The sequence below is a fragment of the Chrysemys picta genome, chromosome 4 (assembly GCF_011386835.1).
Source record: "Chrysemys picta bellii isolate R12L10 chromosome 4, ASM1138683v2, whole genome shotgun sequence".
Taxonomy (NCBI): Eukaryota; Metazoa; Chordata; order Testudines; family Emydidae; genus Chrysemys; species Chrysemys picta.
Genome location: NC_088794.1, coordinates 99019163 through 99042579, shown reverse-complemented (window position 1 = coordinate 99042579; position 23417 = coordinate 99019163). Strand labels below are relative to the sequence as shown.

At 41.3% G+C, this 23417-nt stretch overlaps 1 protein-coding gene across 4 annotated transcripts in view; it reads right to left on the bottom strand.

Moving 5' to 3' along the window:
• Positions 1-23417, bottom strand: part of FMN1 (formin 1) — a 393438-nt gene that overhangs the window by 272570 nt on the left and 97451 nt on the right. For all 4 annotated transcript variants that reach the window (XM_065595382.1, XM_005309777.5, XM_008174656.4 and 1 more), the window contains one exon: positions 6965-7149. In XM_065595382.1, the coding sequence (XP_065451454.1) occupies positions 6965-7149 (185 nt within the window). The remainder of the gene's footprint in view (positions 1-6964; positions 7150-23417) is intronic.

The window sequence follows — 23417 nt, the reverse complement described above, 5'->3', positions numbered from 1 at the left end:
ATTTCAGCAGTGTATCTCGAAATAGAAGTTAAGTATTTGGCTCAAATCCCAACTGTGAGATTTAACAAAAGGTATGAAGGAGTCACACACAGAGAGTGCTAGATAAACCACATAATGGGATCTGGACAGAGTGCACCATTCCTATGCAGATGATTAGGAACTACAAAAGTAACCTCACCCTGAAAGAACTACCAGCCAAACTGCTCGCACTTCTGTGTCATATCCTTAAAGAGCAGGAATTAAAGTCAAATATGTTACACAATACAGGGACCAATTTCAGCTTAATTGGGTGTTCTTTAGTTGGGAGGGCCAAAATAGCCTATTGCTGAGTCATTTACTCAGCCATTAACCTAGAACAGAGTTAAGTCATTATGTCCATCCGCATTCTTTAACAGATCTAAATGATTGTTTGCTGGGTCAAGAGTCATGGTTTTAAAAAAAAAGAGAGAGAGAGACTGAGCTCACAACCCTGGATCTACACAGTATATGATTCCAGGTATATCCCAGATGATGAGAGACATTTCAAGGTTGCAGTAGTGGAGGGACATAGGAACAAAGGAGTATGGGAAATGGGTTGACGACACTGAAGATCCACTTGTTAACAGAAGTACTGGTGAAAGCTATAAAAGTTAATATTTATTTTTGCTGCTTTTCTAGAGCAGTAGTAGACAATTAGAATAGCACTTGAATAATGTAATTTATGTCCTTGTTTGGACTGCTGTTGGACTTAGTGCTTTTAAGGTTTTATCCTCTGTTCAATGACAGCCTGCAGCCCCTCAATTTTTGGAAGTTTGTAAGTGTCAAAGTAATCTCAGTTTTCATGTTTGATTAAAAAAATCTTTGACATTGTAAATAAATGGTTAGAGTTGAAAAGCTTATCAAGGATTTTTCCTATAAATAAATTAGAAGTTATTCTCTTTCCATTCCCTTATGCAGCCACTCAGAGCTAGCCAATCAACAGCTGTAGTTCTCAACTATATAGGATCCCAGGGATTAATTTACAACTGTGTAGGTGCTGATGTTGTTAGGACCACCAGATGGCTGCCTGTACCTACTGAAGTCCTGGGGGTGGGCAGGCGCAAGCCCACCCACATCTGAAGGTCCTTCCCCCAGCCTAAAGGGGAGGAGCTACTAAACCCAAAGATCAAGTGAGTTCAGGGGACAACTAATGATGAACAGGGACAGGAGTGCAGGTCACAGAAGCAGGAAGTCTGAGTGGGACACCAAGCAGAGAACCCCAGACAGTGCCCACTGCTCCTCAAAGGTGTCTAGGGAGCCAGGGAATGCACGATGGCTGCCTGTAGCTGAGTCAACACTGTAGCTCTACTGAGAGATCGATCTGGCCACAAGGGGAACTCAACAGCATGAGAGGCTACTGAGTTAAGTCTAGATTACTCCTGCGAACTAATCTTGGCACGGACACTGATTATCTGTGGTTTAGTGAAGTCATTTCATCCTCCTACTTTAATTTCTCCCTTTGTAAAATTAGGATAATACGACCATGCCACACAATGGTGTTGACAAGATTAGTTAATGTTTGGGACGTGCTAAGTATTATTATGAAAGGGACACAAACACAAAATGGAATATAGGTTAAAGCAGGGGTCAGCAACCTTTGGCACGTGGCCCATCGGGCTAATCCACTGGCAGGCCATGAGATATTTTGTTTACGTTGACCATCCACAGGCACAGCCCCCTGCAGCTCCCATTGGCCAAGAACGGCGAACCGTGGCCACTGGGGGGGCCGTGCCTGCGAATGGTCAACATAAACAAAATGTGTCGCGGCCCACCAGTGGATTACTCTGATTGGCCACATGTCGAAGGTTGCCGACTCCTGGATTAGAGCAATGGTGAGAGGCAGAATGGACCAGTGGATTGGACACCAGATTGGGACCAAGCATTCTAGTTGCTGCTCTACTATGTTGCATGACATTCATTTCCTCTCTATGTGCCTTTCTTCCCTCTCCCACCTTTTGTTGGTCTTGTCTTTTTAGACTGTAAACTCTCCAGGGCAGGGAATTTTTCTTATTCTACCTAGCACTCTAGAGCCCTATCTTAGTTGGAACCTCTAAATGCTCCCACAATACAAATAAATCATAATATAAGAAAAAGGGAGTAAATTAGTTCAACGGGGAAAAGAGTGAAAGAACAGTAAGAATGGAACCAAGAAGGATGTGATAACATAGGAGAGAGTAAGACGGTGATTAATGTAAGAGAGTGAAAGAAAAGAAGATGCTGCTCTTCAAAAAAACAACCTCAACCAGATAAATTTGAAAAAATGGTGAAGAGGTAAACTGAATGGGTCAGACATGAAAGGAAAAAAATAAAGAAATGGAAGAGCGGGGAAGAAGAGACATTTTCTAGGTCAGTAAAGTAATAAAATTTGTCCTTTGTTCTATTTTACTTCATATTGCAGCTAGTCTCTGGACAGGCTATTTTAAATGCTAAATTATATTAATATTATTGGTTACTCTGGACTATATAATTGGATGTAAGGGGGAAAATAACCCCAAATTTCCTAGAATACACAGCAGCAGACAGAAGGAAATGGAAATCTTAGACTTGTGGCTTAATTCAGTAATTGTCTTCCCAGCACAAGCACAAACACAAGCACCTTTTCTGCAGTTCAGGAGGCTGGAAGATCACCTTTAGCACCATGTGATATAAGGCGAGGCCATTGTTTGCGGCAAGCAAAAATTACAACACTGTCACTTCTCCCATTCCTGTACTTTATTAACAGAGTGGATAGAAGCCAGGAGCTTTGGGGTTTTGAGAGTTGGGGGTGCAATATATTTTTGCAGGCCTACCCCAAAATACTTAGACCTGCTCTTAGTGTGGATTGAGAGAATAGCTCTTTTAGCCCATAGTTTTTTGTTTGTTTGTTTTTTTAAATCATAATAGATATACAGGAGTTTTCCATAGACAAGAGAGTTGGGTCAGACATAATTTATTACTTTGAGGATGACATAATTTATCAATTAAATGTATATAGGGGTTAAGCTAGAGTCTCACCATATAAAAACTGTTAGTAGCTCAAAGAGTACGATTTTTAAGGAACGATTTATTGGCCTCTCTTGTAGTAAAAATGTATAGACATGCAAGCATAAAATGAGCAAAGGGGAAAGAACAGATGACTGGTATCATCTCTTGTGGCTTATGTCAGTAGAACCCATAAGTATTAAAGCCACAAAACTCTAGCACTTGGGTGTTCTTTAGTTCTTTAGCCAACACCAGAGAACCAAGATGCATTTGCTGTACAGCCTTCATGTTTTCCTTTTTTTAAGTCCTTCTTCCCTTAATACTATCTCACTCTTTCTAAACTACCTTGTTTTTTTGCACTCATTGCAGTCTCATCTTTTTCATTAGAACTGTCCTTCACTTGCAACTGCTCCCCATCTGTAATATCAACTGACAGTTTAAAAAAAAAAACCTTAAAAAATGAACGAGCATAGTTCTATGCATGTCACTGTATTCAAGAAGTGCTTACTTGTGAACACTCTAGCTATTAACATTTATCTTTCACTTAAAAGAGGAAAAAGAAACACATATAATGGGGCAGTAAAGTTCCTGAATGTTTTTTTCTTCAGAAGTCAATACAAAGCTAACCAGCAGTCTGATTAACACTTACATTTATATAGGGGATGCATTAAAAAAAGGCAATTCATTATTGGAACAAAGCACCCATAATGTATAAGGTGCTTACCAAGAATAATTAGGTTTATACAAAGGATTTTAGAGCTGTGAGTGACCTCAGCTCCCACTGATTAGTGAGCTATACTTATGAGCTATTATGCAAGTGCTAATGTTTCAGAAAGTGAAGTAGCCACCAGGAGGACAACCACTTTAGGTTTGATTCTGACCAACGGGGAACAATTGGTAGCAAATCTGGTGAAAGGTGGAAGACAATTTGCGTGCAAGTGATCATGGAATGATGACTTTATGATTCTGAGGAAAGGAAAGGGCAAAAGCAGCAGAATAAGGACGATAGAAGGAAGATTAACTCAGAACGGGTAGGTAGGGTCCCATGGGAAGAAAATTTAATTTCCTTCTTTGATAGGGTTACTGGAGTACTGGATGGGGGAAACTGTAGTCGTGATATATCTTGATTTTAGTAAGGATTTTGATACAGTCCCACATGACATTCTCATAAGCAAGGAAGTGTGGTCTAGATGAAATTACTATAAGGTGGGTCTCCAAACTGGTTGAAAGACCATACCTAAAGGATAGATATCAATGGATTGCTGTTCCATTGATCTAGTGGGGGCTTACAGGGGTTAGTCAATATTCTGTTCAATATTTTCATTAATGACATGGATGTTGGAGTGGAAAGTAGGCTTATAAAACTTACAGATGAAACCAACCAGAAAGAAGTTGCAAGCATTTTGAAGGACAGGATTAGAATTTAAAATGACCTTGACAAATTGGAAAATTGTTCTGAATTCAACAAGATGAAATTCAATAAAGTTAAATGCAAAGTACTTCATTTAGGAAGGAAAAATAAAACGCACAACTGCAAAATGGACACTAGCTGGGTAGGTGGTAGTACTGCTGAATAGGATTTGGGGATTATAGTGGATCACAAATTGAATATGTCAACAATGTGATGCAGCTTAAAAAAAAAAGGGAATATTATTCTGGGTGTTGACAGGCGTGTTGTATGTATAACACGGAAGGTAATTGTCCTGCTCTACTCAGTACTGTTGAGCCCTCAGTTGGAGTACTTTGTTCAGTTCTGGGAGCCACACTTTAGGAAAGATGTGGACATATTGGAGGGAGTCCAAAGGAGAGCAACAAAAGTGAGAAAAGGGTTAGAAAGCCAGACTTATGAGGAAATTTTTAAAAACTGGGAATGTTTAGTCTTGAGAAAAGAAGATTGAGGGGGGACATGATAGCAGTGCTCAAATATGTTATATTGAGGACTGTGATCAATTGTTCTCCACGTACACTGAAGGAAGAGCAAGAAGTAATGGGCTTTATCTACAGCAAGGGAGATTTAGGTTAATTATTAGGAAACCTTTCTAATTATAAGGATAGTTAAGAACTCCAGGCTTCTAAAGGAGGTTGTGGAATCCACAACTCTAGAGGTTTTTATGAACAGGTTGGACAAACACCTGCCTGGGATGTTTTAGGTTTACTTGGTCCTGCCTCAGCACAGTGGGCTGGACATGATGGCTGCTCGAGGTCCCTTTCAGCCATACATTTCCATGCTTCTATTCTTTATAGACTTAAAAAAAAAAAAAACACTATGAAATTGAGTCCCTACAAAGAGAAGTGTAATGGAAATAAGAGCAATGCCCTCTGAGAGGCATAAGTAATGCACTGAGAAGTATTTCTTACCAGTAATGTACAAGGGGAGGGATAGGTCAGTGGTTTGAGCATTGGCCTACTAAACCCAGGGTTGTGAATTCAATCCTTGAGGGGCCACTTAGGGATCTGGGGCAAAATCAGTACGCGGTCCTGCTTGTGAAGGCAGGGGGCTGGACTCAATGACTTTTCAGGGTCCCTTCAAGTTCTAGGAGATACATCTCTCTCTTTATATACATATATATATATATATATATATATATATATATATATATATATATATATATATTAAGTTGGCACCTTGTTTTAAGTGTCTTTTTACTCTGACATATGATACTGAATAAATGGCAGGGTGGAGTTCCATGTTTAATCATTTTGAAAACCCTGCAGACTCAAACTGTGATCTGAAGGTAAAGATGAGATCTTCTCATTCATCAAAACAAATAAAGATTTTGCATTTGAATTAAGATTAATCCATTTTGCTTTTGATGCTCAAGACAGAGCAGAATCCATCTCACTTTTCCATAGCTATTTTGCCTGATGAGGACTAACAGAATAAAAAAAACATATTTATTCAGTAACTTAAGCATGTAAGACTTGCACTGCACACAGGGACTGGATCTGTTGTGTAAAAAAGGTGCTGTTTTGACATGTTCACTATGGTGACCATCACCACACTTTAGGGGATAAGCACTTAGATTGAGAGTCTTTTGGAAGTAGTTAAACGAACACTTATTTTTTCCTTGACAGCAACAGAGGGAAATCAAACCTTTATAGAGTGGCTAACTAGCTCTCTAAAGAGAGAAATTTGTTTGTTTTTTAACAAAAAAGACCATGCAAGATTAAGGAAAGACGGAAACAAACTACTTTATTAATGTCAGATCTCCCATATTAATTCAAATTATTGTGGTCAATTAATTTTAATTTGAAACATCCCCTACTGTATATGAAGGCTTTATATGCATATGCAATTTTTGAACCATGGATTGACTTGTTGCAGCATCCATTTGCAGCAGTAGAAGCAGACAAGGACCAAAACCAATCCATTCCATCCCAGTTGTTTTTCATTACAAGAAATTATCTAAAGAATATTCCAAAAATGCTAGTGAGACGTAATTTACGTATGCACTATCACAATAGCACATCAACAGTCAAAATAGTTATTTTAACAAATAAGGTAAGGGTGACATGGACAAGAAGCTACAATTAAATACAGCTCAAAGATAAAATACCAGATGAGCTCAAGTTCAGTGATACAGTAGTCTGAATTATTCTAAGTCAATTCTAGTATCTCTGCCAATAGATGTCACTGTTACACATTGTTTTGTTTCAGGCATTACCACGTACTGAATCAGTAATGAATAGTTGCTAGAAAAGGTTTAACAAAAAATTACCATAATTTTGTTATATATTTCAACCTAGCATATGCACATGCTATCTCCCTGTCTTCCCCTCCTCCCTTGGATGTAACTACAGAATTTGCACTTCCTGAAAACTCAATGGACTTGCAGCTAACTGGAAGTCTATACTCCAGCCTAAAATACAAAGCTTGCTTTAGATAATTTGGAACCTATTTGTAATAGAAAACTAATGCGCTCAATAAGTGCCTGTTGGTCAAAACCCAGTATGCATCTACCCTGTCTTTCAGAGAACTACTTACATTCAGGTCCAGCCTCAGGTGCAATATATTTCTGTCGACTCTTTCTCGCTCATTATAATCTGCAAATGGCACAGATTGTCCCAACCTGCAACCCAAAACCCAGACATCTTCATCTCTGTTTGTGACATCTATATTTGTTGGTTGTTCAGTGAAGTCATCCTTCAAAGCAGTCTCTGCTGGAATACCTATAAGATTTTAATAAAAAGAAAAGAATTGTCCACATCAATGAGAACTCTACACTCTTCCTAAATCAGTATAATGTAGACACATATACATTTCCTTGTATTTTTTGAAAAAATAGCATAAGTTGTGATATACATTTCATTTTCTCACAAATGCTGTATCTGTAGTGTAGTTACCTACATTCCTTGGGACTGATCCAGGCAAAAACTGACTTCCTAATAATGGTCCCCCACTGTGGAAGATGCTTGAGTTCATAGCTCACCTGCCAAGACTTTTTTCCCTGACCTACCTCCTGCGGATTCACTATGCATCCTGATCAGAGGTGACCATGGCACTTGGGAGTGAGATAAAGAAATTCCATTGAGTATATTAGGGACCCCCCCAAACCCCTATGGCACTTAGGCAAAGATGACTTTGTCCAATGTTGTATCAACACACATTAGTCTTTAAAGCCAAAATAGCTTAAAAAGTATAAATAGATGGTTCTTAATCCACAGTAATATGTTCCATGGAACAAGGCAGAAATATACATAATATATATAAAACAAAGTTCTAATACTTCCTATTTTCAAAGCAATTACTGTAATTTTGCCACAGATTTGGTCCTAAACATGTACAGTAGTAAAGGTAGTATTCTTTTTCTGTTAGCTTACTGCAATTTTCAATGTACAATGGTTCCTATTCCCATCCTTCAAAAGGCAAAAGCAATAAATCTAACAAAGTGAGTGAATCCTTCAAAGAGTGAACATTTTGAATGATGTATAGAGACACACAGTCTGCCTTTTCTTGAAACTTTACCATAGGTGTGCATCTACACGCATACACAGCACAACAATCTCCACAAATATTCTGATGGAAATATACATGCTAAACAAACTTTGTTAACTGTTTGCTGCTATACATCATCATTTTGCAGGTGGCTTATGACTATACATGTAACTGTACACTTTTAATTTAATTTTTTACATCTTTCTAACATGAAACACTGAGGCAGACATTTTCAAACTTGGTTGCATGAAGTTAAACTTAAGTCCATATTTAGGCACCTAAATAAATATCCTGATTGTCAGAGCTACTAAGTACTAAGTTTTCAGTAACTTCAGGACCACACCGGAGCAATACACAAATCTATATAAAATGCATTTAAGTCAGAATATGATGATAATTCAAATAATTGATGCAACATATAATTAAACGGCAAGCAAGCATCAGTGTGGTGGCCAGCAAGAAGGTTATGACATTTTCAGAAAAGGTGAATGTCTAATCCAATGAAGAGGTTTTATCCTAAAATATTGCAGCTTAGTGTAATTAAGTGTAATGTGATTTAATTTAATTTTCTTGCCAAGAGAGCTAATGCTTAGCCTACAGTGTACACAATTTCTGGCCTGCAAGTCCAAAGCCAGTCTAATTTTATTAAAATCATCACCCTGTGTTGCAGATATTAAGTTATCCAACTTTAGGTTTGTTTAAAAAATAAGGCATTTATAAATTAGATATAAAATTTGTTCCTGGCGTAAATTTGGCCTACCATGCTGTGATGGATTTCTCCCCCTCCCCTCATCCCCCGGGGTGCCATTTGATACACTGGGGTATCACTGAGCCACAAGCCTGGAATCCCTCAGCCTATCCTGCTGAGCCAGGCCCTCAAGCCTCCTCCAGCACACACACAGGTAGGGACACACCCAGCTGCAGAAAGACACAGACACTGAAATCAGCTCTGCGTGGGAAGACTCAGCTCAGGAATTGCCAAGCACTCAAGTGCACACCCCCTCCAGAGTGTAAACCTAAAATTGTCTTGTCTTGTGCTGCACAGAAATCTGTACCGTGTAAGTTCATGAAAATCGCCCCCTCCCTCAATGTGGAGGAAAATATTCACAGCTTTTTGCCCCCCAGTTATGAATTGCACAAACTGGTTTAAAGAAAACAAAACAAGTTTATTAACTACAAAGGATAGATTTTAAGTGATTATAAGGAATAGCAAACAGATCAAAGCAGATTCCTGAGCAAATAAAGCAAACTCGCAAATTACGTTTAATACATTAAAGAAACTGGTTACAAGTAGTAATTTCTCACCCTAAATGTTGTTTTAGGCATTCCTTTCACAGGCCAGACACCTTTTTCAGCCCGGGCTCAGCTCTTCACCACTCCCCGCGCCCCCAGTCCTTGTTTCTTAGATGTTCCCCACCGTCATCCCGGGTGGGGATTCAATGAAGAAGGAGCCCTGATTAACTCACTTCCCTGCCTTAAATAGTATTTACATATGGCGGGAATCCTTTGTTTCCAAGTTTGATCCCCACCACCATTAGTGGAAAAATACTAGGAGGCCAAGATGGGGTCCAGTACCAGGTGACATGATCACATGACCCTACAGTGTCAAAGCAGCATCCCAGGAAGTTTCTCAGGAAGAAACTTAATCTCAGGAGATTAACATTTCAAAAATCCCATTGTTCTCTCTAATGGTTCATTAACTAGCCAGCCAGACTGATTGCATTTAGTCTGGCAGGTGTTCCCCAGGTGCAGACACTTTTGTAATTGATACATAGTTAATATTCCTAACTTCAGATGCAGAAATTATACATGCATACACTTAAGATTATCACATTCAGCAAATCATAATCTTTCCAATGATCTCTCACATGATCCATCTTGCATAACATACGTTTTAGTTATGCCATATTCATATCATAAGCATATTTCTATGAAGAATATGGGGTGTAGTGTCACACATGCCTCAGCAGCTAATTTCACATACGGAATCTAATTGCATGGACACATGGAGCCAAGGATTATGGTTTACCATAATGGCCAGAAATATCTTCAATATTGTGCAAGGTAAAAGATTTACAACAAGGTTGTGGACTTACACATCCAAAATCTGCTTATTTAAGTGCATAAATATAGATTTATCTGATACAGACTCCAATAAGTCAACCCATTTACAGTGAGAAATAGTCAGGAATTTTCATAGATGACCATTACATTTTGATTGGTTCCAGATAAACCAATTTGGCAACAGTAAAATCCAAACATTTTAACATTTCTAATTTTATTCTCCATCTACTGCCTTCCTTCTTACATTAACATTAAAATACTGCATTAAGATGCTGAGGATTTAACTACAGTCACAAAGCAAGTGCCGTGTCTGATTCCTTCCACAAACACAGCTAACAATAATAAAGTCCACATCTTCGCTGATCGATAAGAGTATGATTTAACAGAGACCTCTTCACAGCCAGGAACCATTTAGGGAATAGCAGCTGTTGTCTAGGCTTTCTAGTCTATAGTTTAAAAAAAGACCCCATCAAGCTTCACAGTTAGTTGCAGCTTGAAATATATAAAATAAATCATACTTCAAAGAGAAGTGAAAGAGAACCTACCTTTCCTAAATGGGTGTAACTTAGTGTCTAAAAACTGTAAAACCTCAAACCGTGTAACCACTACATCAAGAGAGAGAACATTTTTAACTCAGATGGCTAAAGTTAGGCACCTAAATCCATATTTACAGACCTAAATAAGTGGCCTGATTTTCAGAGGTCATGCACACTTTTAACTAATAATGAAGTCAATTTGAACTTGGGAACTGTGAACATTCCATCTCTCTGAAAACCAGGCCACTTATTTAGATTATAAAAATATGTATTAATTGCCTAATTTTAAGTGTTCATGTTTGAATATTTTGGCCTTATAGATTAGGAGGAAACTCTTCTTAATGCCGCATTTCTATTTGTACCTATTGCAGACACTTTGGAGAGCTATGCACTGAAAACGATGTATCATATATAGGTTAATACACAGGTACAACTAAGGCCTGGTCTACACTACAGAGTTAGATCGACATAAGGCAGTTTACTGATGTAAGTGCCCTACTACACCGACATAATAACTCAACTTCCATGAGAGGTATAGAGATTATGTTGGTGCAGTTAGGGCTATGCAGTGTCCCCATAGACACTGCAGGTAACTTACAGCATCTGTTGGCTGTCATTCTTGTCAATTTCACCGCTCCATGTTGGAGCAGTGAAATTGACAAGAAAGCCACTCCCAGCCAGGCTCTCAGCAGGGAACAGAGAGACGAGAGTCTTGGGGGCTGCTGTGTTCCCGACAGGGAGTGGGGAGCTGAGAGCAAGGGTGTGGGGAGCAAGGCTTCCAGTGGGGAGCTGTGCACAGAGTTGAGAGCCTGGGCTTTCAGCCCCCCACACTGCCCCTCTTAAGTCGGTGGAAGCGCTCCTGGTGAGGACACACAACACCGACAGAAGGAGGGTAGTGTGGACATGAGCAGGTTGACTTAAGTTTGTAGTATAGACATGCCTTAAGTGTACTGAGGATGGAGTTCCATAATTGAGTTTCCTTGTTTTATGAATTATTTAAAACCGTCACAGTTAAAAAAAGTAAATAAAAATATTTAGTATGTTTTAAAAATATTTAGACTTCAGTTTTCAAAGCATTACATGAATATTAAAAATATCCTTCTATATTTTTAGATGGGAATTCGAATGGTCAGGATACACTAGATATCAAATGAAAAACGAATATCATAGTATTTTGTTGTAATGTAGCAGCTCATGTTCAGAATGTAAAAATACCTGCACCAAATAAAACTGATCCTATTCTACTTTTCCTTTTGTATTACACATGTTTAGATTAAATATGCATACTACCTGAGTCCATATATAAAAAACAGCTACAGTTATCCACATTAATAGACTTTGAAATTAGTCTCATGAACAGAAGAGACCAAACGTAGTATTCTACAATGGAGTTATAGTCAGACACAAACACACCATATTATTAGTAGCATGTGGTTTTGATTGATTAATGAGCCCTGCTCACTATCACAACTAACACTCAAAATAAGACTCTTATAGCCAAAGATAGCAATTCTAATTAGATTACCAAAAGGGAAACATACTAATGGTAGTGTACTTAACTCACCTAAACTGAAAGTCTTGCTACATATCTTACCCAATTGTGTTAAGACATTCAGGTTCTAGACAGCACTATTACAGGACCAGATTGTAACCTGGATTTGCTGGCCTTAAAACCAAATATATATGCTGAGTCAAGGTGTTTTAGATACTGTCAATGTATCTTAGATGATAATTCTGTGTTTATATATTTAATAAAAGCACCTTTCTCATATGGTATCCCAATACCCAATATGTACGATGAAAATAATGATGTTGATAAACTTTTCACTCTGCTATTTTAAAAACTACAGATAAGAAATGTGAATATTTAATGTTATGTAGTCATTTATTTTTACCAAATGCATACATAGGTTTTCAGAGCTGTAACATAATTATTTTTCACTGAATAATTAGTACTTAGATAGCAAAACCCTGCAATAGTTTCAACCAAATAAAGTTATTCAGAGATAGACCTAATGTAAACATCGGCAATTAGAAAAATTATTAGCATATTTTAAATACAAGCATTTTGCATTTTCAAGTCTGTTGAGTTATGCACTCTTGAGATCGAAATAAAATAATTTTAAAAATTGTAAAGTTAAATGCTTGAGACACAGAAGGAGCAAATAGGTACAAAACACCAACCTGAGAATGAAAATTTTGTATCATCCTGAGTGAAAGAACTAGAATGATTGGACTTATTTTTATGAATCTGCATGTAATCTCAGAGGTTAGTTTAAATCAGACTGTGTTAAATAATGTTGTATTAAGCAGAGAACGCATAGATTTTGATTTCAAATTGAAAGTTGCTTATACGAGCTACCTGAAATTAATTAACATTCTGTCAAGATAAGATTTGCAAATAATGTTGCCATCCTTTATATAGTATATGCTAAAGACAAATGCTTTTTCCTACAAAACATTAGTAATAAACAATATACAAATTGCATCTCTTATGTTTCATAACAATGTAACTGTTACTGTACTGTAGAATGCAAAAGAGGAAAGAAGAGTGTGCTGTTCTCGGCTCACATGCTGCATAGGTATTCAAACATGCGGAACCCAATCATAGACTAATGCAGATGCCTTTCCAGGCTCAAAGTCATAGTACTTAACATTAAAAGCAAACAATGTGTTAGCTCTGATCCAGTTCAAATGTAATCTTGACAAGCTCTAAAATAACATCAGTATTTCTGAAAGATTCATACTTCTTCTCATAGAATCATAGAAGATTAGGGTTGGAAGAGACCTCAGGAGGTCATCTAGTCCAACCCCCTGCTCAAAGCAAGACCAGCACCAACGAAATCATCCCAGCCAGGGCTCTGTCAAGCTGGGCCTTAGCAACCTCTAAGGATGGAGATTCTCTGAGTAAAGTGTTTTGGATTGGCTTCTGGGTCACCAGAATGGGAGGTTGACTGTCTATCCATTTTATGTCCTGCTCTTGCAAACCCTTATTCAGTAAAATAGTCTCATTAACTTCAATGGGAATATTCAACTGAATAAATCCTCTTCTTGTGGTTGCAGGCCTTATACCAGTATAGTTTTTGCATAATAAAATAATGGAGGAGGCATATGTCATACTCCAAAATATATGCTTTGGAAAATGAAGGGATGGGAAATGATCTAATTAGCACAATAGCCCCATCTATCATAGTGTCTGGGAGAATTCCAAATGCAATAGTATACTAGTCGTATAGATATCAAGTCAAGGCTTTTCCATAAAGAAGAAAGGAATAAAATGAAACAAGAAATGCACATCAAAAAGGCCTTGACAAAAATAAATTTGGTTTTGTGAAAACTAGTTAGAATGTATTAGTCAGTCAATTACTTAATTACGCAAAGCATAGCAATTTTATCCAGTGAAGGAATTAAGCAGAATATTATAGGTTTCCCCCGCCCCTCCCCCAATGGTGACTTTAAAATTCTTATTTGCCCTAAGGTACCAAATTCTCTGGAGATTAAGTACACTACAAACATGACATATTTCATGACTAGCGGGTGCAAAGTCATTTTCACAATCTTGTTTACACAGAACATGCTCCCTGAGAAATGTTTTGCTGTATAAACGTGGGATAGCTTAATGAAACTGAAAATGTCTCTAATGTTATACTGAATTTTGTGGATTCACTTTAATTCTAAGAGTTAAGCAACTGCTTCTCTACAGCAATCAAGCTGTATTAGATTTCATTTTATTAGAAAAAATATTAGCTATGACAGTATTTATTTAATATGCATTCAAAGGTTTAGCTTCTTGAGTTAACTATTCAGTGGTTGCGTCTTAATTTTCTGTGTCACAAACTGAAAAAAACCTGCTCTGAACCTTAGTTCTTGCTCCCAGTAATACCCAACAAACAGAAAGCAGCAAAATTCCAAGGTATCAAACATGCTGGTGTGAGGTTGATCACTTGTGGAAAATTATGTTCTGTTGAGCAGAGAAAACAATTCAATATCAATTAAGAACTGAGACAACTACAGGATACAGACATACAATAGCCAGGAACTGCTTCAGCACTGTCTTCTGCTTAATTTCACTACAGAATGATGCTGTACTTTGCCTAATATTTGGACATACCCCAAATAAAATTGGAAGTTATAAATTATATTAAATATTCAGAATTTTGCTCTGTTGGACAAAAATAAGTCAAGAATAATTTGTGATAGCAGAAGTAGCAGAATCCCCTCTGTTACGATCTTGGATTTCACTAAATAACTAAACCAGTGAATGAGAAAGGAATAAAACTTCAATAAAACAAACTGGAGCATTTCTCTGGTGAACAGCTGTACACAGCCATACAGTGTTCCCTGCCTCCAGGGCATATCTCCAAATTCCCACACTCACAACACAGTCCTTTTGAGGGTACGTCTCCAATCACAATCTTTCATAACCATATCTCTACACCCTAAGTTTAGGATGCACATGCATTTCCATTCTACATCTCTGTTGTCAGTCACTTACCACTTTTCAAAACTTTCAGTGATTGGTCTGAGATTTTTCAAGCTTGGTCACTATCTATTTTAGCAAAAACAGTTTAAACATATTTAGCAAGAGGAGGGGAAAAACACTTTCCTCCATTAAATAAATATATCTTGCAACATTTTGTGACTAGTTCTGTAACTAAAACAACCGGGGATAGAAACCTTACATGAAAATAGTCTTTACTAAAGACTGACAGGTATTGTTTTGATGAAAATGTTTTGCGCCCTGGTGAAAGGCACATTTTGTGCAGAGAAGCCCAGAGAGCATGGGGGAAGAAATCTGGACACTAGGGAGACATTAAAATTGCAAAATGGTTTGCACTGAAAGCTTTATTCACACTGAATAAAATTTTCCCAACTCAGAAAACTGTAGACCCTGGGCTAGGCACTTTGGACAACAGCATAAGACTCCCACCAGTTCACCAGAACTGACCTTTTCCATCCTATGGATGTCAATAAGACTGCACACCCTCTCTCCCCACCTGCCCAATCAGGTCTGAACTAAGCCACAATGAGTTTGTTGTCTGTTTGTTGTGTGATTGCTGCTTTCCATGTGCCTGCTTGACTGAAGTTTATAGGGTGGTCTTCGGGGGCTGTGTGCTGAGCCCAGTGGCTTGCAAGGAAGGCCGAGAGCTCCTTAAATGAGGCTTTGATCCCTATCCCTTTAGGAGCCCTTAACCAGGGGGTAGGGATACTCAGGCAGACCAGGAGTTTAAAAAGCCAGCTCCAAAGTGACCCCATGAGTTAGAGAACAGAAACAGCAAATGAGAGTTTTGCAAGGCAGTTTAGAGGGGGAGCGAGAGACCCAGAAATACCTAACATTCTCTAAACTTAGGCCAAACACACCCCACACCAAAAACAAAACAAAAAACAAACAAACAAACAAGCTGCAAGAGTAAAAATAATGCAGGCAGAAATCCAACAGCAGAGTGGGGGCTATCCAGTTTACTGCACTGAATGTAGCACATATGATTACCGGCCTTGTGGTCAGGTAGCATGTTTGTGCATTCACTGCAAGCAGCTCATGGCTCTCAGAGAGCAAGTATGGGCTCTTGAGACCAGAGTGGCTAAAGTGAAGGTGCTAAGGGAGAGAGAAAGGTACATACACCAGACTTTCAGGACACAGTCGAGTGGTTCCATCCCCAGTCTGACAGCCTTTGTACTGTTGAGGAGGAGGAAAGTCTAGGGGAAGCAGAACATCAAACTGGAACGGAGGGAAATGATCCCATAGTTGGTACCCTCCTTCCAGATGATGTCATGGTATCCTCTTGCACTAAGGATATCCCTCCAGGAGAAGGGACCCCAGTTATCAGGAAGAGACAGATAATAGTAATGGGGAGTTTGATTATTAGAAATATAGATAGATAGGTTTGTGATGACTGGGAGAACCATATGGTAAACCGTCTGCCAGGTGCGAAGGTTGCAGATCTCTCAAGATGTCTAGATAGGCTTATGTGCAGTGCTAGGGAGGCAGGGCCGGCTCCAGGCACAAGGCAACCAAGCACATGCTTGGGGCGGCACCTAGTAAGGGGTGGCCAATCTTGGGGTGGCAGGGGGCAGCGCGGCATTCCGCGCGGGGGGGGGGGGGGGCGCTCCGGTGGCTCGGCGCTCGGCGGGGGGGGCGGCGCAGGGCACGGCGCTCAGGGACGGGTTCCGGTGGCACGGCGCTCGGCAGGGGGGGGCGAACTCCGGCGGTGCGGCGCTCAGCGGGGGTGCGCTGCGGGGCGCGGCGCTCAAGAGGGGGTTCCGGCGGCGCGGGGCTCGGCGGGGGGTGGCGGGTTCCAGTGGCGCGGCGCTTGGCGGGGGCGGGGGGGGTAGCGCGGGGCGTGGCGCTCGGCGGGGGGGTCCGGCGGTGCGGCACTCAGCGGGGGGGGGGTCGGCAGGGCGGCGCTATTTTTTGATGCTTGGGGCAGCAAAAAAGTTAGAGCCGGCCCTGTAGGGAGGTGTTGGTGGTCATGGTACATGTAGATACCAATGACATGGGAAAGGGAAGAGAAAGGTCCTGGTGGTCAAATTTAGTCCAGGATCTCCACGGTAGCATTCTTTGAAATGCTTCCAGTTCCATGCACAGGGCCAGGCAGATAGGCAGAACTGCGGAGTCTCAATGTATGGGTGAGACAATGGGGTAGGGGGTTTTGGGAAAGGAGGAGCCTATACAGGAAGGATGGGCTCTACCTAAACCAAAATGGAACCAGATTGCTGGCATGTCAAATTAAAAAGGTCATAGAGGAGTTTTTAAACTAAGGGCTGGTGAAAACCTACAGATGCAGAGGAGCACATGGTTTGGACATACACCTCCCTTAGGGAAAAATCTATTAACAGGGATTCTCTATATCCTATTAAAGAGGAGAGGATATAAGTTGATAAAGTATAGGCAGGAGCTGAAGAGAAACAGTCCCATTCAATTACATATCATGAAGGCAAAAAACTAAATACTGACAAATTTATAAGCGCTTGTATACAAATGCAAGAAGTCTAAATACTAAGATGGGTGAACTTGAGTGCCTGGTATTTATGACAGATGTCCACACCCTACACACTACTATAATAATCTTTGTAAAAAATATGCATTGTGAGATGTCATTTAAAAACCTCATAGTTTGCTGATCAATATTATCATGGCAAAATGCATGTAGCAGTATTATAAGTGAAGTTATAAACATAAGCTGAGATCATGACTAAAAGTATATTTTCGAGAGAAATCTGGGGAGTGGCCAAACCAATTCCTCAGAGACAAAAGGCAAGCTAATGTAGGGTGACCAGATGTCCCCATTTTATAGGGACAGTCCCAATATTTGGGGCTTTTTCTTATAAGGCACCTATTACCTGCCACCCCGTCCTGATTTTCCACACTTGCTATCTGGTCTCCCTAAGCTAATGCCTCAGCCAGGTGAAATCAAGGCTGATGGGCCATTACTTGCTAAGTGGCCACTCTTCCACAGGAAAGGGGGCAGGGGCAAAAAAATCTATATCTTAGCAAAGAAACAGCATGGAGTTCCCTTCCACACAGATTGCCTGTTGCCTTGCTCCCAGTTGGAAATGCTTCTCAAAGGGGGGTACAGAACTATAAAAAGAAGGGGAAGACACCGCAAGGCACCCATTCTCCTCTCTCTCTGTGCATCAATTCACTGTACAAGAAGGGACAAAGGAAGTAGCCAACAGAAGAAGGGGTTCTGGCCTAAGAAGTTTGGCGAGTAAGACGAGATCATGTGGTGAGAAAATCTTGTGCTTTGAATTTAACATAGTTTCTTAAGTTAGGCGCCATTTGCATTTTATCTTTATTTTTCTTGTAACCATTTCTGAGTTTTATGCCTCATTACTTTTATTCACTTAAAATCTCTCTTTGTAATTAATAAACTTCTTTTTATAGTTTTATCTAATCCAGTGTGCGTGAGTTGGAGTGCCTAGGGTAGCCCTCACTGGAAATACTAAGGTCAGGGCAGGCTGCAAAAAGGAGAGCAAAGATTCTCCCAAAACTGGTGGTTAACACTAAAGTTAGACTCACCAACCAGTCAGAAACTATGCTCCTGATCCCCCACACTGGTTATCAAGAAGCTAAAAAAGGAATCACACAGCCTTCTTTATTGCATTCCAGTTCTCTGGCTCCCAATTAGCATGTAGTTCCAGCACAGTGAGATGTTATTTAAAAACTCTGCTCACTATACAAAATGTTCTTCTGACCCCAAAGGGCCAGCCACATTACCAGGCCAATACTGGTTTGGATCTCACCCAAAAATACCATGCTGCCAGACAATCCTTTAGCACCTAAAATTAAAGATTTATTAAGAAAGAAAGTACAAGAAAAAAGTTGTTAAATGGTAAAGCAATCAAATACAGACAGAGACTTCAAAGTCCACATACGAGGTTCTTAGCAGTATTGGTGAGTTTGCTTGCTTGAAAGTCCCTCTGGAACACATCCACAGCTTGGATGGGTCATTCAGTCCTTTGTTTGTAGAAAAGTTACTCCAGAGGTAGGAAGCAGGAATGAAGACCAAATTGGGAAGATGCAGCTGCCTTTTATATTCTTTTACCATCTGGCTGGTACTTCCTTTCTCCCAAACACAAGCTTCACAGCACATGGCATGGAAAAGCTTTAGAGTTCACTGTTCACAGGTATGTCCCTACATGTCCTGCTGACTCAAAGGTATCAGTGGGTCAATTGTGTAGCTGATGACCCTTGATGGGCCATCAAATGACCCTTGATGGGCAGTGCTGTTGCCAATCTGTCTTGGGGTGCTGCCCAGAAACACTGCACAAGTTTTGAAATAAAGATATACCCTACATATCTATAACTCACAATACAAAGGTGATACAAACGTATGAACAAGATCATTATACTTGGCAAATCATAACATTTTCACAGATACCTTACATGGCATATCTGGTCAGATTCCTTGCAATTTTATAATCTTGGTATTAACACTATTATAAAGTGTTCCACATATTCCATACAATGTCACAATGTGTTTGAATTGAAGTGTTTGGGAAACTTCATTTGGGGTAACAAAATGTGTGCATATCATTTTATTAATAAAATGATGGACTTTATATAAGCTTTCATTGTCCAGGAGAGGGCTGGGGGACAATCTAGGAGTGGGGGAGTGTTGGGGTCATCCTATACTATAGCCAAGGCTGGTGAGAGCCAGAGTGTAATCCAAGTGTGGCTGGCAGGCTGCAGTTGCACACAGACAATCAGGGTGTGGCTTGCATTCTGGAAGGCTATTTGTGAAGAGCCCAGGTAGGAACTCCTTCAGCAAGGTTTTGTAAGACACCCAAAGTTACAGGGTAGTTGTGACACAGCTACTCATCAGTCCGGATTGTACTCTGGGTATGTCACAGTAGTATAGGGTGACCAGACAGCAAGTGTGAAAAATCGGGACAGGTGGTGTGTGTGTGTGTGGGGGGGGTAATAGAAACCTATATAAGAAAAAGACCCAAAAATCGGGACTGTCCCTATAAAATCGGGACATCTGGTCACCCTACAGTAGTAAATGAAGATAGTGACATAATAGGAATCACAGACACATGGTGGAACAAGGATAATCAATGACACATGGTAATCAGGGTACAAAATATATAGGTATGGGTGACAGCAGTTCAGGCAAGGCAGATTGGAGCTAACTAAGCAGAGCTGTGCCTAATTTCTGGGTGGGACAGGGCAGAAAGGCTAATTAAGCCATTAGCCAGAGCCCACAAATAGGCAACGGAAGGAAGTGGAGGGGGGGAAGAGAAGAAAAATGCATGCTAGTAGCTGTATATGCCCTCCAGAGGGGGTAGCATGCAGAGCCGCCTGGCTGTGGCTCTGTGTAGGAGCTGAAGGGGGGACATGCTGCTGCTGCTGCTTCCGGGACTGGCTTGAGATAAGTGCTGTTGGGAGCCTGCACCCCTGACCCCCTTCCACACCCCTTGGTTCCTGCCTGGAGCACCCTCCTGCATCTCAAACCCCTCATGTCGAGCCTCACCCTAGAGCCCACACCCCATTCCTGATCCCCCTCCTGCCCTCTGAACCCCTCAGTCCCAACCTGGAGGACACTCCTGCACCCCAGACCGCTCATCCCTGGTCCCACCCTAGATCCCATGTCCCCAGCCAGAGCCCGCAACCCCCCTGCCCCAGCCCAGAGCCCCTCCTGCACTCCAAACCCCTGAGCCCCAGCCTGGAGTCCCCTCCTACACCCCAAATCCCTCATCCCTGGCTTGACACCAGAGCTCGCGCACCCAGATGGAGTGCCCTCCCCCCACACTCTAACCCCCTGCCCCAGCCTGGAGCCCCCGCCCACACCATGAACCCCTTATTTCTGGCCCCACCCCAGAACCTGCTCCCCCCACCCAGAGCCCATACCCCTTCCCACACCCCAACCCCCTGCCTCAGCCTGGAGCCCCCTCCCCTACTCTGAACCCCTTGGCTCCACCCCCCCAGCCCCAAACCCCCTCCTGCACCCCAAAACCCTCATCCCTGTCCCCACCCCAAGCTGGGGTTTGCAAGTTCCTTGGGGCTGCTCATGCTGGAGTTGAGGGGGGTGGAGCAGTGAGCGATGGGGGGAGGGGAAGAGGCAAGCGGGGGAAGGCCTTGAAGGAAGAGGCAGAGCAGGAGTTAGGACCTTTAGGAAAGAGGTGGGGCAGGGGAGAGGTGCAGCAGAGGTTCCAGTTTTCAGAAATTGGAAAGTTGGCAACCCTATATGTCAGAGTAGGTCATGCAGAATGGCACTATATGTGAAAGAAAGCATTGAGTCAAATTGAGTAAAAATCTTAAATGAATCAAACTATACCATAGAATCTCTATGGATAGACATTCCATGCTTGAACAACAAGAATACAGCAGTAGGAATATACAACTGACCACCAGAGCAGGATAGTGATGGTGATTATGAAACACTCAGGGAGATTAGAGAGGCTATCAAAATAGAAAAATCAATAATAATGGGGGGTTTCAACTATCCCCATATTGACTGGGTACATGTAAGCTTATGAGGGGATGCTGAGATAAAGTTTCTTGACCCCCTAAATGACTGCTTCTTGGAGCAGCTAGTCCTGGAACCCACAAGGGGAGAAGCAATTCTGAACTTCTTGGTAATGACAACTATGAGAGAGAGAGAGTGCATCACAGTAGCATTTAACTTAAAAAATGGGAGCTATATGAAAATGAGGAAGCTAGTTCAATGGAAATGTAAAGATATAGTCACAAGAGCGGAATACCTGCAAGCAGCATGGAAACTTTTTAAAAACAACATAAGAGGCTCAAATTAAACATATTCCCCTAAATGAAAAAAAAAATTGTAAGAGGACCAAAAAATGCTACTAAGGCTAAACAGAGTACAAGCAGCAGTTAGTGGCAAAAAGGCATCCTTTAAAAATTGGAAGCCAAATTCTACAGAGGAAAATAGATAGGAACAAACTCTGGCAAGTCCAGTGTAAAAGTATCATTGGGCAGGCCAAAAAAGAAATTGAAGAGCAGCTAGCAAAAGACACAAAAACTTACATCAGAAGCAGGAAACCTGCCTGTGGTGGGGTGGTCAACCCACCATGCCTTGAAGGGCTTAAAACAGCCCTGGCAGAGGGCTGTGGCTGGAAAAAGGCTAGGCTGGTTGGGGGAAGCAGCCACAGGTGGGGCCACGTGCCAATTAGGCCACAGCTGGACCTATAAAAGGGCTGTGAGCCAAGAGCTCAAAAACAGACTCTCTCTAGCCTTTGGAGAGGGAGGGAGGGACCTGGCTGCCTGGGAAGCTAAGGCGGGTACCTAGGGTGGAGCAGTGCTGGGGAAGGGCCAGGGAGCTGGGGAGCTCCAGCCTAGCAAAGCCACAGGCTGAAGTAAGGACCCACTACAAGGTACTAGGGCTGCAGACAGGAAGCCCAGATATAGGCCAGAGGCAGCTGGTCCAAAGCCCCCTTGCCCATGATGAGTGGCAATTATACTGCAGTCCGCCCCAGTGAGCGGGGGCTAGATCGTTATTGGCAGTAGCCAAAGACTGAGGTGGGGATGGGGGTTCCTCAGGGAGGGGAGACCCAGAGAGACTGCAGGGTACTGCAGGGCGGAACCCCTGATGTAAAGGGGCACTGGGGTCCGGGAGGGACATGGGGGCCAGCGGCAGGTGAGACATCAGCCAGCAGAGGGTGCTCCAAGGCTGGCGAGCTAATTCCCTGGAGGACCAGCAGGAGGTGCCATGCCGGTGAGTCCCGCCCCATGACACTGCCAAACAACCAGTGGGGCCGATGGACAATCAAAGTGTTAACGGAGCACTCAAGGAAGAAAAGGCAGTTGTGGAGAAGCTAAATGAATTCTTTGTATCAGTCTTCAATGCAGAGAATGTAAAGGAGATTCCCACACCTGAGCCATTCTTGTTAGGTGACAAATATGAGAAACTGTCCCAGACTGAAGTGTTGATAGAGGCGGTGTTTGGAACAAATTGATAAATTAAACAGTAATAAATTACTAGGATCAGATGGTAGTCAATCAAAAGTTCTAATGGAACTCAGACACACAATCTCAGAACTACTAACTGTGGTAGGTAACCTATTGCTTAAATCAGCCTCTGTACCAGATGACTGGAAGATTGCTAATGTAACTTTTTTTTAAAAAGGCTCCAGAGGTGATCCTGGCAATTATAAACCACTAAGCCTATCTTCAGTACCAGACAAATTGGTTGAAACTATAGTAAAGAACAGAATTATCAGACACATAGATGAACATGATTTGTTGGGGAAGAGTCAACACAGCTTTTGTAAAGGGAAATCCTGCCTCACCAATCTATTAGAATCCTTTAAGGGGGTCAACAAACACGTGGACAAGGGTGATCAAGTAGGTACAGTATAGTTGGATTTTCAGAAAGACTTTGACAAGGCCCCTCTCCAAAGGCTCTTAAACAAAGTAAGCAGCCATAGGATAAGAAGGA